Below are 16,071 nucleotides of genomic sequence, written 5' to 3'. Positions count from 1 at the left end.
AACATTAGGAGGATATGATTTTAATATAAAGTATAAAGCCGGTAAATATAATGTTGTTCCTGATTGTCTCTCGAGATTATTACAAGAATGTCATGATAAAGCTGTTGAAAATATCATTGTAATAAATGAATATAGGGATTTACCTATTAATTTTAATCAAATTCGTGAAGAAACTTTGAAAGATATTTAATTAAAACAAGTCATAAATGATATTAAGAACAACAGGCCAATAATGAATAATATTTATAAAAACATTGATTTGGAATTAAATATAATTAAGGATTGTCTTTACAAAAGCAACAGAATCATAATTCCGTCTTCTATGATAAAAAATATACTACAGTCATTACATGTAGGTCACTTGGGAGCAGGAAAAATCAAATCCTTAGCCAAAGATTACATGTGGTGGCCTGGTATAAATAATGACATAGTAATGGAAGTGAAAAGTTGTGACGATTGTAACATATATCATGATAATCCTATAAAGATACAAAAACCATGGGTTTCGGCAACCAAACCGTTTGAAAGGATACACATAGATTATGCGGGCCCGTTTTTCACAAAAAATTCGTTAATAATAGTCGATGCCTACAGCAAATTTCCAATTATTATTCCTGTTAAAAATATTACGACTGATGTGACTTTAAAATAAATCTTTAAAACTATTTCGCTATATGGAATACCTGAAACTATAGTTACTGATAACGGCACTAACTTTACGAGTAACGATTTTGAGAAATTTTGCAACAATTTCGGTATCCAACATGTGCTTACATCTGCGTATCACCAGAAATCCAATGGCCAGGTAGAACGCATGGTGAGAACGTTCAAAACACATATGAAAAGGAATATTAAAATTGATCTAGATATCGCACTTGGCAAATTTTTATTTAATTACAGAAATTCGCGTAATGATACTACAGGAGTTACACCATCTCAAAGAATGTTTAATCGAGATATTAGAATTAAATGGGACTTATTAAAACCGTTGGATGAGAAGGAGAATAAAATAAACGTTACTTTACCACGAAATAGAACCTTTAACGTAGGAGATTTTGTTTGGTACAAAGTACAAGGTGATGATAAATGGTGCAAAGGTATGATCACACATAAAGAAAGTGACATGATGTTCGAAATTAAGACAGAGAAAGGTATTTTGAGGAGACATTTAGATCAAATAAGAATTAGAAACTGTTTTAACACAATTATTAATTATGACTCTAAGGATTCTTTTAAGGAGGGAAGTGTGGACAAAAATATAAAAATTACTGATAATAACGACATAACACCTATTTCTAGACCTGTGCGAATACAAAAACCTGTTTATTTAAAAGACTACATAACTTAAAATATAAAATAAATATTAAAATGCATAAAGTAAATTAAATATTAAAACGCTTACACTAAAACGCAAAAAATGAAAACGCTGATAATATTATATAACAATCTTATTGATTTATCATTCTTCATTTATTCTTATATTTAATTTTATGAATTATTATTTCTCATTATTCGTAACTTATTTATGATAATAACAATTTTGAAAAATGATAATAATGACAACTGAGTATGGCAAGCAAGCTATGTGACAAAATCACGATTTATAAGGACAACTTACGATAAGGATATCAAGCTCACGATTTAAACAAACCAACGTGCAAAATCGATTTAAACAAACCAACGATTGGGACAAGCCAACGATATGATGACTTGTGAAACAACTTGATGAACAAACTAACTACGATAACATAATTAAACTTATGTGAAGGCTTTTTAGAAGAAGGAGTATGTTATATATTCAAATTTGTACTGTTATTTCATTTTTACTTTTCGACTTACAATTCAATTTTGTATAATTTAATTTGAAATAAAACGAACATTAAAACCTGTAAACCAGTAGATGGGTCAATATTAGATGCATATATCTAATAGTTGGAGGGATATCATCAAAAAAAATTGGGGGGGGGGGGACTTATCGAGCCTATTATGATATTTTAAAGGTTTATTTTGCACTTGTTCATTAATAATGGCTGATATATCAATATTTGAACAATTATAGAGAGGAAATAAGATGGGGATAGTTTTCTAAAGTAAAAAAAAAAAATTCTCAAATTAATTTTATAAGGTAGGAAAAAAATAAAATACCATTCGGAGAGATCAATTGGCAAGCTTAAAAAAAAATAGCAACCTTCTGAATAAGTATAGAATAATTTAAATAATATATAAATACCGTAATATGTATTTTTTTTGGAATAAATATAAAATCATAAAAATAGAAAACCCCGTTTAGTATTTTTTATTGAAAGAATAAAAAGGAGTATTGTTAAAAAAGGTAGGATCCTTAAGAATAAATATATAAAATTGAATAAAAATAAATATGGTAATATATATTGATTTTTTGGAATAGATAAAAAATCCTATATAAAATTATTTATTAAAAATAATGTAATATGTATATTTTTTTGAACATTACACAAAATATTCAGCAGGGATAATAGAGCAATGGTGGATCCGACAAAATGGTATGCTTTTAAAAAAGTAGGATCCTTAAAAATTATATTAATTTAATTTAATATTAAAAATGTACTTTGTATATTTTTCAGAGTTAGACAAAATATTCATCAGAGATAAAAGGGCATATTGTGCGGCCCGAGAAAATGGATAGCCTTAAAAATACGTAGGATGCTTAAAATAATTATAAATTTGTTTAAATTATAAAAAAATATTTGATTTTTTGGAATAGATAAAAAATCATATATAAAATTATTTATAATAAAAATAATGTACTATGTATATTTTTTTGTGCGTTATACAAAATAAACAGCATGGATGATAAGAGCAATAGTGGATCCGACAAAATGGTAAGCCTTTAAAAAAGTAGGATCCTTAAAAATTGTTATATTAATTTAGTTAAATTTTAAAAAGGTACTTTGTATAATTTTCAGTTAGACAAAATATTCATCAGAGATAAAAGGGCATATTGTGCGGCCCGACAAAAGGATGCTTAAATAATATAAAATTGTTTAAATTATAAAATAATATCATACTAAGTAATGCTCACTCTTATTCGTGTAAACCGGGATTAATAGGATATAACCTCACGATATACCACATTGGTTGCATTCTTGTTTTATCATTGGTTACAATCTTTAGGGGAAATCTCTGATTTACCAATTAGTCTACAGGTAAAAGACATTTCTTTATAAAAATATTAACATAAGACTAACATTTAACTAAAAAAATCCCAATATAGGTTCAAGCCTACAATATTTGGAAGAAATTTCCAAGCATTCAAGATCTTAATATTTAAAAAGATTTTCTCAAGCCCACCTCAATCCCTAATAATGAAAACCAAGCCAATATTAATTTTGAGAAATATTTTTTAAGCCCAGTCCAACCCATAATAATTTTGAAACCAAGCCCAGAGATATTAAATTTATAATTAATGAAGAGGAAATCTCTGATTTACCAATTAATCTACGGGTAAAATATATTTCTTTATAAAAATATTAACATAAGACTAACATTTAGCATTAAAAAATCCCAATATAGGTTCAAGCCTACAATATTTGGAAAAAATTCCAAGCATCCAAGATCTTAAAAATTTAAAAAGATTTTCTCAAGCACATTTCAATTCATAATAATTTTTGAAAACCAAGCCAATATTAACTTTGAAAAATTTTTTTAAGCCCAGTCCAACCCATAATAATTTTGAAAAAATTTTCCCAAGCATACAGATATTAAATTTATAATTAATAAATGAGAAATCTCTGATTTACCAATTAATCTATAAGTTAACTCAGTTAAATTGAATTTCTATATAAAATATTAATAATTTGTAATATTTAGTAAATAATGTATTACTTTGACAATAGGTTTTAATATGGCCTCCTACAGTTGCATTAATTTCGAAAAAAATTTCCCAAGCCTAGAGATATTAAATTTATAATTTATGAATGAGAAATCTCTGATTTACCAAATCTATGAGTTAACTCCTATTTGAATTTCTATATAAAATATTAATAATTTGTAATATTTAGTAAATAATGTATTACTTTGACAATTGGTTTTAGTATGGCCTCCTACAGTTGTAATTTTGAAAAAAATTTCCCAAGCCTAGAGATATTAAATTTATAATTAATGAATGAGAAATTTCTGGTTTACCAATTAATCTATGAGTTAACTCTTAGTTGAATTTCTATATAAAATATTAATAATTTGTAATATTTAGTGAATAATGTATTACTTTGACAACTGGTTTTAATATAGCCTCCTACAGTTGCATAGAAAACTTAAGTTATAGGATCATCTGTTTGTATAAAATAAATAAATAAAATCAACAAATAAAATAAATAAAAATACGTACCGATGACATGACGAATCGATGACATGACGTCACGATGACGTAATGAGGACATCGGAAAATTATAATATAGATAGATAATGATGAAGTTGTTAAAAATATCACAATTACAAATGACTTGGGGGATATACCTATTAACTTTAATAAAATTCGTAACAAATTTATTAAGATATTGAAATAAGACAAGTCATTAATGATATTAAGAACAACGAGCCTATTAAAAATAATATTTATAAAAACATTGAATTGGAATTAAGTATAATTAAAAATTGTCTTTACAAAAACAACAAAATTATAATTCCATCTAGTATGAAAAAAAACGTACTGCAGGCATTACATGAAGGCAGCGTCTACATGAGCGGGAGGGGTAGGAACAGTTTGCATCTTATTTTTTTGAGGGGGTAGGCTGCTTTAATGGGGGTAGGATAATTTTTTTGGGGGGGTTATCTATTAAATTTTGAGATGAAATAGGACAAAATTTATTGCTGTAAAAATTAATACTTTTATTATAGAAATATTATAATACAATTATCGACCAAATCTATATATTGCAAACAATTATACACATTGTTTTTTAAATAAAACTTTCTGCTATTCTTTTTAATTTAAAAGGTTTAGATATATCAGTAAGCTCATAATGCCATAATAATTAATTCATTGTAAATAATGGAGGTTTTAATTGTATTTATTATCTAAAAAATAAATTATTTATATTCACAAAATATCGATAGTTGGTAGTAAAAATAAATTAATTTAAGTTATCCTTAAAAATTCTCTGAAAAGAGTGTTAATATAATTATAAAGGTGAAAATAATAATAAAGAGACACCGCCGCCGAAGCTGGCGTGAATTATTTAGGGGGGTAGGCAAAGGTTTTTGAAGGGGGTTTGCATCCAGTGAAAATCATGTCATGTAGACGCTGCATGAAGGTCATTTGGGAGCAGGAAAAAATCAAATCCTTAGCCAAAGATCACATGTGATGGTAGGGTATCATGACGACTCTAATATATATCATGATAATCCTAAAAAGATACAAAGACCATGGGTTTCGGCAACCAAACCATTTTAAAGGATACACATAGATTATGCGGGTCCGTTTTTCACAAAGAATTGGTTGATAATAGTCAATGTCTAGAGTAAATTTCCAATTATTGCTCCTGTCAATAATATTACAACTTAAATTAAAATTTTTTAAAGCCATTTCGTATTTGGAATACCTAAAACCATAGTTGCTGATAATGGTACTAACTTCACAAGTAATGATTTTGAGAAATTTGCAACGATTATGGTATCAAACATCTACTTAGGTCCACATACAACCAGCAGTCTAATGGCCAGGTGGAACGTATGGCGAGAACATTTATGCACATGAAAAGAAATATAAAGATTGATTTAGATATTGCACTTGACAAATTCTTATTCAATTATAGAAACACACAAAATGATACAACAGGAGTTGCACCTTCTAAAAGAATACCGCGACAAGATTAAATGAAACTTATTAAAACCACTAGAGGAAAAAGAAAATAGAGATAACATAACACTATCACGTAATAGAACTTTGAATGTAAAAGATTTTATTTGGTATAAAATACAAGGTGATGACAAATGGTGGAAAGGCATGATCACACACAAAAAAAGTGACATGATGTTCCAAGTTATAACAGATAAAGGTATAAGAAGACATTTAGAACAATTAAGAAAAAGAGGTTATATTATATTTTTAAATTATGATATTAACTCTAAAAAAATTTTTAAGGAGGGAAGTGTGGACATAAATAAAAATACCATAAATTAAGATAAAGTAATACGGATTTCCAGACTAACACGTATTAAACAAAAACCTGTTTATTTAAAAGATTACTAGTAGAAATCCCGTCATAAATGACGGGGAATGAGATTTTTATTCATTTTTTACGATAGATGTCATGCCAGGTTTAAGCTAACAATATTAGGAAGCATCCAAGATCTTATAATTTTAAGAAAGTTTATCAAGCCCAGCTCAACCCTTAATAATCTAAAAGGTATTCCCAAGTAAGGTGCAAGCTAATATTAATTTTGAGCTTCCAAGCCCAGTCCTACCCATTATAATTTTGAAAATTTTTTCCCGCCTCGGAGATAAAATTTTTAATATCATCACATGAAAGGGAAATATCTGATTTACCAATTAGTCTAATATGGGAAAAAAACATGTAAATTCCGTATTAAGGGAAACTGGGAAGGCCTGGGCAACCTTTTATTTGAGAATCATGACAAATAAAATAATAATAACCGACTCTTATACTTTTTTGTAATATGATCAATTAAAATTATATCTAAAAAATAAATTGTTGTTTATTATATAGGGTTATTGTTGTTTTTCAGATAAATTTAATGTATGTCTTGCATTTCCGAAATTATTTGTCAAAGAATTTGATAAGGGATATATATATTTTTATGTTAAGTAAAAATATATGCTATCTATTTAAATTACAAAAATGCCATTAAACACTAATGAAACTTATATGCAAATGATTTATATATTTTTTAAGATATTTTTTTTATTGACATATAAATTTAGGATAATTTTTTTAAAAAATAATGAGGATTAATTATTATGTATTTGATAAAATTAAGAGCAAATCCTTGTTGACATTTTAATTTTTGATGATAAAAAGGACAAAATAAATCTGGGCGGTCGTCTGGGGAAATAATTAATGTATAATTTTATATCATTTAGGGTTTTAGATGAAAGTAATGACGGATTAACAAAGCAGTGTACAAAACACATTACGTCCTGATAAAGATGATATGCCTATGCCTCGATACACTGGTAAAATAGGACGGCAAAACGATATTTCTGTCAATGTTATCATTAGTATCCCCCTCTAAAATTGAATCATAAAGACAATGTTAACTCAGCCATAAAATGATTGTAAGTATTGTTATAAAGGCCACGACAGAACTACTGCATATTTTTCCATTAATAAAGTTGATGAATGGCCGTACTGTACATTCAAGTTTGAACATTCCTCTAAATATTCATGAAAATTTCTCAGAGAATCTGATAAAATATTTATATTAACTCCAAGTAAAGTGAATGATAGTACGGAATTAAATGCTTATATTTGTTAAAAAATAGGCGGAGATGGCATAGGGATTGTGGTAGTGGCAGGCGCGTACGAAGGAATTTGGTCTGGGGGGGGGGATAATAAATTTTTTTAAGAAATAATATTTTTAATTAAAAATACTAAGCATAAATTTATTAGGATTAATAACTTTTCTAATACACAATTTTAAACTAATGTGAATTAAAAAAATTATATATATAAACCGGTATTTAAATGTGAATCATAAAATATAAGTGAATATAACCCACGATATGAATCACTTAAATGACCCAAAATTGAAATTTGAATTTTTTGAGCTTTTAAAATATATAAAGTATAAAAAATTTAAATGTTGTAAATATAAATTAATACACAAAAAGTTTCTTAGGAATAAAATTGTATTTTGTATGTTTTGAGCTAATTTTTCAATTATCAATCCTTGCTTGGCGTTAAATGTCTATGAATATTCAAAAGATCCAAATCATTCAATCTACTTTTAGATGTTGTATTTCATAGGTATGTTTTTCATAGACTTGCAGGCCCGGCCCCCGAGCCGGACCGTATTTTAATTTTTTTAAATATACCCGGGCCGGGCTCGTAATATTTTTTTTAAAAAACACCCGGGCTGGGCCTGAAAATTTTTTAAGAAAAAATATCCGAGCCGAGTTGTATATTTTAAAACCAAATATTTGAAATCGCCATTATTAGCTATAAATATCAAAAATAAATATAATTTATTTTAAAAAATTCGGGCTGGGCTAGCCGGGCCGGGCCTGAAAATTTTTTAAAAAAAAACCCGGGCCGGAAAAAATTTTTAAAAAAAAATCTGGGCTCCTGCAAATGGTACCTCTACAAGGCTCTGTTATTCTTCTTAAAAAAGTGAATGTTCTCTCATTAGTTTACTAAAGAGCTGCTAATATATATATAACCATTTTAATAATTGGGAGTATAATCTAAAATGTATTTGAAATAAAAAGCATCCATAGCATTTTTTGGGACTGTATCAACCATAGTTAATCTTTTAATCATAGTTATTCAGCTAATAAGGCATCATAAGATATTTTAACATCTTCATGATAAAAATATAACAAATATTTATATTTATTTTCTATCACCTTATGAAAAAGGTTGGGAGAGGGGACATTTGTTTTATAATACTCTTCTACTGATCCTATATTAATGTTTTGATGATGAGCTTGCTTGCTGCAAGTCGAGGGGGACAAATATTTAACACGTATAGCTCTGCTTTTGACTCAACAATAACATATAAAATATGAAATTCTTCAACAACACTAGCTCTATTTCCTTGAGTTCTAATAAAATGCTCTCCGCTATTCTCATCTTCTTAATCAAGTCAATGTTATGTTTTTGAAAAGTATTACATAAAATAGTTGTATAATTAAATAATACATTCTAATGAGAAAAAAAATTTGGAATAAGTATTGAATCCAATAATTTTCTTGCTTCTGAGGAAATATTTCTTTCAAGCCATTGTGATATTTCAGTAATAGCATTAATAATCAGCTCTTCTAACTCCAAAATAGCTGTCACTGTGGCGGAGACTCGATCTCGTTGGACAAGCTTGCAATTTTTTTCTCCCTGTTGGACAAGGAGTTTCAGAGATAATTATTATTTTATTAGAAATTTAAATAAATATTACGCCACTAAAATTTGAAAATAATAGGTAAATTACGCCAAGGAAAACTTGAAATCGAAATTGATTGATAAAATAACTTAGTAGATGAATGTGATAAATAAATGTAATTAAATATATATATATATGTATATATGAGATAAGAATAAATATTAACAAATATAAATTAATATTAACAATAATATTTTTGAAAAATATAATCCGGCATCTGCATTTTTTGGCTTTGGAGGGGGGATTTGTCCCCCCCCCCCGCTGCGTACGCGCCTGGGTAATGGTGTTAGAAATATCATTTGGAGAACTAGGTGAAAATAAAATAAACATAGATATAAAACATAAGATAAAAAAAACAAAATAAACCTCCAGATGAGTTCATTTCAAGCGTAGTTCTTTATTATTTTGTCTACCAGTAACTCTAGAACGGGTAAGGCGTTTGTTTAATCGTCATTATTTTCTTTGCTTATCTTTAATTAGATTCATCATGTTTTATAGCGATGTGAGGGATTAGGGTTAGCCTAGACAAATAAAGAAATCAGGCAAAAATATAAATAAACTATTGTTGAAATTAACAAACATTAAAATAATGTAAATCAGTAGATGGGTCAATATTAGATGCATATTTCTAGAAGTTGGAAGGCTATCATCAAAAAAAATTTTTGCGGGACTTATCAAGCCTATTATGATATTCTAAAGGTTTATTTTGCATTTGTTCATTATTAATGTAAGAGGAAATAAGATGGGTATAGTTTTCTAAAGTAATAAAAAAAAATTATCCAATTAATTTTATAAGGTAGGATTAAAATAAAATACCATTCGGAGAGACCAATTGGTAAACTTAAAAAAAAATAGGATCCCTGTGAGTAGGTATAGAATAATTTAAATAATATATAAATACCGTATTATGTATTTTTTTTGGAATAAATATAAAATCCTAAAAGAAAACTCCGTTTAGTATTTTTTATTGAAAGAATAAAAAGGAGTATTGTTAAAAAAGGTAGGATCCTTAAGAATAAATATATAATTTAATTGAATAAAAATAAATATGGTAATATATATTGATTTTTTGGAATAGATAAAAAATCCTATATAAAATTATTTATAATAAAAATAATGTAATATGTATATTTTTTTGAACATTACACAAAATATTCAGCAGGGATAATAGAGCAATGGTGGATCCGACAAAATGGTATGCTTTTAAAAAAGTAGGATCCTTAACAATTATATTAATTTAATTAAATATTTAAAATGTACTTTGTATATTTTTCAGAGTTAGACAAAATATTCATCAGAGATAAAAGGGCATATTGTGCGGCCCGACAAAATGGATAGCCTTAAAAATACGTAGGATGCTTAAAATAATATGAATTTATTTAAATTATAAAAAAATAATCGATTTTTTGGAATAGATATAAAATCATATAATAAATTATTTATAATAAAAATAATGTACTATGTATATTTTTTTGTGCGTTATACAAAATAATCAGCAGGGATAATAGAGCAATGGTGGATCCGACAAAATGGTAAGCTTTAAAAAAAGTAGGATACTTAAAAATTGTTATTATAATTTAGTTAAATATTAAAAATGTACTTTGTATATTTTTCAGTTAGTTAGACAAAATATTCATAAGAGATAAAAGGACATATTGTGCAGCCTGACAAAATGGATAACCCTAAAAATAGGTAGGATAATTAAAATAATATAAATTTAATTAAAAAGTTAAAAAAAATGACTTGCCTAAATTATTAAGTCTTATCAGGAGATAAAAAGTGATACTTTATTATTCACTATTCATTTACATTTTTCAGAATTATTTTTTGTTTGTTTATAGATATATTCTAAAATATTATTTTATATTTATTTGTGCCCAAAAGTCATGCGAATGAAAAAAAATAAGATAAGGGTGATTTATTTTGTGAACATTTATAGAAATGGCTCCAAAAATAAATGATTTAAATTAGAGGAAAAGGAAGAATAAAACTATTTACATTCCTACGTTACGTTTAAATTTATCTGTTTTCAGATATAATATTTTAACCTAGATAAGTATTTCCTTATTAAGTTTAGAATTTTATATTTTAAGATAAGAGTGCACTCGTTATTCATTTCCTCCGGAGATTATATTGGAAGATAAGGTTGAGAAAAGCAACATTCATTATTTAAATTCCTCATTAGTATAAAAGTCTATGTAGCCGTTATATTAAAATGAATCCATTGTGTTAATTAAAATCATTCAGCATCCTAAATTGTATCATTATTAGTCATCAATTTATTAATTTTAGTTACACAACAGTTTGGCTTAATTTTAATAATTCATAATCTAATTTATGAGATAGATGAGACATTCTGTCTAATTTAACACAATTTAATAAACTTATTCAAATATTTAAAATTTTTAAACCAGGAAAATGTGATGAGAAATTCAGTTTAATTTAACACAATTTAATAGACTTATTCAAATATATAAAATTTTCAATACAGGGAAATGTGATTGAATAAGGCAAATTATATGAAGTAGTTGCTTGAAATTTTGTGAAATTTAGTGATACTTAGTGAAAGTAAGTGTTACAGAGTAACTCAGTTTACATTGGTCATAAGTTTTTTGAACCAAATATTCAGTTTAATTTAACATAATTTAATAGACTTATTCAAATATTTAAAATCTTCAGATTGAATAAGCAATTTATATGAAGTAGATGCTTGAAATTTTGTGATATTTAGTGATACTTAGTGAAAGTAAGTGTTAAAGAGTAACCCAGTTTACATTGGTCATAATGTTTTTGAATCACATAAGATCAACCTGCATTCAAATTTCCCATTTTTTAATTAACACTTTCTTGATTTTACACAACGCTTTAACCTAATTAAAGATTCTTATTCTTTTTTAGTATAATTAACTTAATTTAATATTCTTATTTAAATAATTAAACTACAGAAAACAAACAGATATAAGTGAATAAGGCAATTATAAGGATTAGTTGCCTGAAAGGTTTTGTGATATTATAATGAAGAGTATGGAGTGAAAAGTGTAAGTGATATGTAAGTGTTAAAAGAGTATATATCTTTTCTTTTTTTTAAAAAGAATTTAATTCAATAATCTTACTTCTTCTAATATTTAACTTATGAAATCAGTGAAAAGGAAACTTTGGTATTCTCTTCTATGGGTAATACGACAGATTATGGTCTTCTATGGGTGATACAGCAGTTTAAATATAATAAGTAAAGTTATAGGAAGTAGTTGCCTGTGCAAAGGCTATTAACGTAAAAGTAAACCTACCAATCCCAATAAATAGTGGCTAAATTATAGTATAAGTAGACTTACCAAAATATGTATAATACAAGGGAGGGAGATTTAAGATTTTGTTGGGTACCAAAATATGTATAATACAAGGGAGGGAGATCTAAGGTTTGTTGGGTAATCATTTGTATATTAAGTTAATATCATTATTTTAAAAGATATTCCCATTTTAAGTTTTACAATATACTTGTATGATCCATAGCCTTCAGCCTGTTTCACATGAAAATCCTATAGTGCCCTTATTTAGAGAATTTTTTTAAATAACTGGCACTCCGATTTCAGGAATTCAAGGAAAATGATTAACTTGTTGAACCATCGTCCAAGCAGTATTATTTATAAATATCTATCCATTTTTGCAAAATCAAATGTTATTAAATGTTATTAACAAATATGGTTCCCGTTCTAAATCTCTAAAAGTCGCTAATAATAAAAAATATAATCTATTTAAAAATAAATTAAGACTGTTAGTAGGATCATCTGTTTGTATAAAATAAATAAATAAAATCAACAAATAAAAAAAATAAAAATAAATACGTACCGATGACATGACGTAGCGATGACATGACGTAGCGATAACATGACGTCACGATGACGTAGTGAGGGCATCGGAAAACTATAATATAGATGTAACTTAATATATAAAAAAAATATATATATAAAAATGATTTAACACTAAACCGCGAAAAATAAATTAAACGTTAATAACGTTATATAATAATCTTATTGATTTATCATTCCAATATTCGATTATTCTATTAATTCAATTTGATTCATATTCCATATATTATTTCGAATTCCATATCCGATAATTCATTTATTCTAATATCCAATCTGACCAATTATTATTCCTAATTATTTACGACTTATTGATGATGATAACAATTTTGCAAATTGATAATAATAACAACCGAGTAATACAAGCAAGCTTATATGACGAAATTAAGATCGATGAAAACAGTTTACGATGAGGATATCAAAAAATGATTTAACAAACCAACGTAGAAACTCAAAAACTAAGGACAAACCAACATGCAATCTCAAAAACCATTTGGATGACAAGCTCTCAATGATAGCTTACATGAAATTTTGCGACTTAGAAGAGGGAGAATGTTGAATAATATTAAAATGAAAATTTATTTTTGTATTCTTATTTTTGTAAGAAATTCATTTTATATTTTATTACCTTGCGTAGCTTATTCTTAATATTTTGTTAAACTTATTTTTGTAATTTATTTAACCTTCGTGTTAACTTATTCATTCAAATTATACATGATACAGTGAAACGATACACATGTTTAAATATACTATAAAAGGGGGTAAACAAAATAAGATTTTATTTTTAATAGAATAAAGATTGAAATTAAATATGGACAAGCAATTAATTAAGAAGATTAATAGTTGATTAATCATTATAAAAAAAATGTGTTAAAATTTAATTCAAAATAAAAAATTAAAATACTTACATATTAATTATTTTTAATTTTTCTTAAATAATAAAAAAAAATGTTTAATATAGAATCTTTATTATCCAATAGTAATACTAATTTTTCCAATTTAAATGAAAACTCCCAATCTTCGTCGAGAATTCAAAGACCAAAAAGAATACACAAATATTGGAATAAAGAAAAATTAGATATAGTTACCAAAATGTTATCAATGCCGGAAAAACAACAAATGAAAATAAAAGACATAGCAAAATATGTCGAAATGTCTACTGCATCTGTTCACAAATTTAGACGGGATACATTCCCAGAAATAAATGGAGATCCTTTAAAGGAATATAATATTCAAAAAAGAGGAAGTAAAAAGAAAGATTCTTCCATTATTGAAAGAAGTATCATAAGCCTATTAATGGATAATAACACTTTGACTATTCAGGAGATAATAGAAAAGTTACCTCCTGGTAGTCCAAAAACAAAAACCACAATTAGTAAATATATTAAAAATATTGGTTGGTCTAAAAAAAGGGCTGGCAAGGAGCCTGATAGAAGAAATACTCCCGGGGCTATTAATATTCGTCAAATTTATTGTGCAAAGATCTTAAATATCCCAAGAGAAAATTTATATTTCTTAGATGAGACTGGAATAAACTTGCATGTTGTACCAATCTACGCCTGGGCGCCATACAATGTCCGTCCAATAATAAAAATCCCATCCTCTAAGGGCAAAAATGTAAGTATCCTTTGTACAATCGGAATTGGAGGGGTAATTCATTATAAAATAATAGACGGAGCTTATAATGGGCTATTATTCCGTGATTCTATGACGGAGCTTATTAGTATCCTACCACCAGATGCAATCATTGTAATGGATAATGCATCTATCCATAGAAGCCATCTTATCGATTCTTATAAAGGTAGGATTGAATACCTACCACCTTATTCACCTCAGTTAAATCCCATTGAAAATTTTTTTGGAGTTTTGAAAAATAAATTTAGAGCAATCAATCCCCGCCCTAATTCAAGAGATGAAATTGTTAGGAATATTATTCAACTCTTACACGGATTTATTCCTTATGATTTCACTAACTTTTACAATCACATGCAAAGCTATTTGGAGTTGGGTTATCGCGGGCAACTGATTAATTAGGTAATCTTTATAATCGATTTGTATTAATAATTATAATATTAACTCTTTTAATTTCTAAAAAGGTACCAACATCAAATTCGTGGAACAATAGAATATTTTGATAAATTATAATTATATTTTTTATGTATTAATTATTTTATCGAAATTATTATAAAAGTTTATAGTGTTATCATATTTTTATCGAAATAAATGGATATACAAAATAGATTACATTTAAGAAATTCTAAAATATTAAAAAGACTTTTTACAAAAAATGATTTAGAATTTTAAATGAAATTTAATCAAATATCTTACTTGAGCATTCTCAAAGAAAATAAAAAAAAAATTCATTTTTCATCATAAATTACACATTTTTTTTATAATGATTAATCAACTATTAATCTTCTTAATTAATTGCTTGTCCATATTTAATTTCAATCTTTATTCTATTAAAAATAAAATCTTATTTTGTTTACCCCCTTTTATAGTATATTTAAACATGTGTATCGTTTCACTGTATATATAGATAAAAACACTTTTTAACATTTAGATTTATAATTTTTAGTTATTTAAAAATAAACTTACATATAGTTTTAAAACCTTGAATACCATTTTACAATAATCGATTCAAAACTTTCATATTATTCACCTTGTAATTGTTTCACATTCTTTAATTTAACACTTTATAATCCCTTTTTTTCTCAAAGATCCTCTTCCCTTTTCTGATTCCAAGTTTTTCATTTATATCTTATATTTTCTCTTTTATAATATTCATTAAAATATTATTCGTTTTCTAGCGATTATCATTATTTTACACTTATCTTTAAGGTTTTTCATCACAATAATCACCGGTATTATAAAAATCCTAACTTTGCATATATATAATTCCTTTACCATTTATTTAGTCAAAGAAAACAATAAAATAATATAGTATTTTTTCAAAAAAAGGAAGGTTAAATATATTAGAAAACATCCATAAATTTCCTTTACAAAATGACAGAAATATTATATGCAACTAAGTTTAATGAATCTACCACTAAGTTGGTCAAAGTTATGATGAAGGTTCAAACAAGAGTGGAAGGGCAAAATTTCAAATATT

At 26.4% G+C, this 16,071-nt stretch overlaps 1 protein-coding gene across 1 annotated transcript; it reads left to right on the top strand.

The window, feature by feature from the left end:
* The first annotated feature begins 13,781 nt into the window (after positions 1–13,781).
* Positions 13,782–15,079, top strand: LOC135924588 (uncharacterized). The gene is made up of 2 exons (XM_065459661.1): positions 13,782–14,993; positions 15,056–15,079. Exon 1 carries the CDS (start codon positions 13,908–13,910, stop codon positions 14,991–14,993), a length of 1,086 nt encoding a protein of 361 aa, XP_065315733.1. The 5' UTR covers positions 13,782–13,907; the 3' UTR covers positions 15,056–15,079.
* The last annotated feature ends 992 nt before the right edge of the window (positions 15,080–16,071 follow it).

The sequence above is a fragment of the Gordionus sp. m RMFG-2023 genome, chromosome 2 (assembly GCF_954871325.1).
Source record: "Gordionus sp. m RMFG-2023 chromosome 2, tfGorSpeb1-WG-v2, whole genome shotgun sequence".
Lineage (NCBI taxonomy): Eukaryota > Metazoa > Nematomorpha > Gordioida > Chordodea > Parachordodidae > Gordionus > Gordionus sp. m RMFG-2023.
This window is presented reverse-complemented; position numbering and strand designations above follow the sequence as displayed.

Excerpts from the sequence above, each read along its gene's own strand:
- LOC135924588 (XM_065459661.1), top strand. The coding sequence starts at position 13,908 with ATGTTTAATATAGAATCTTTATTATCCAATAGTAATACTAATTTTTCC.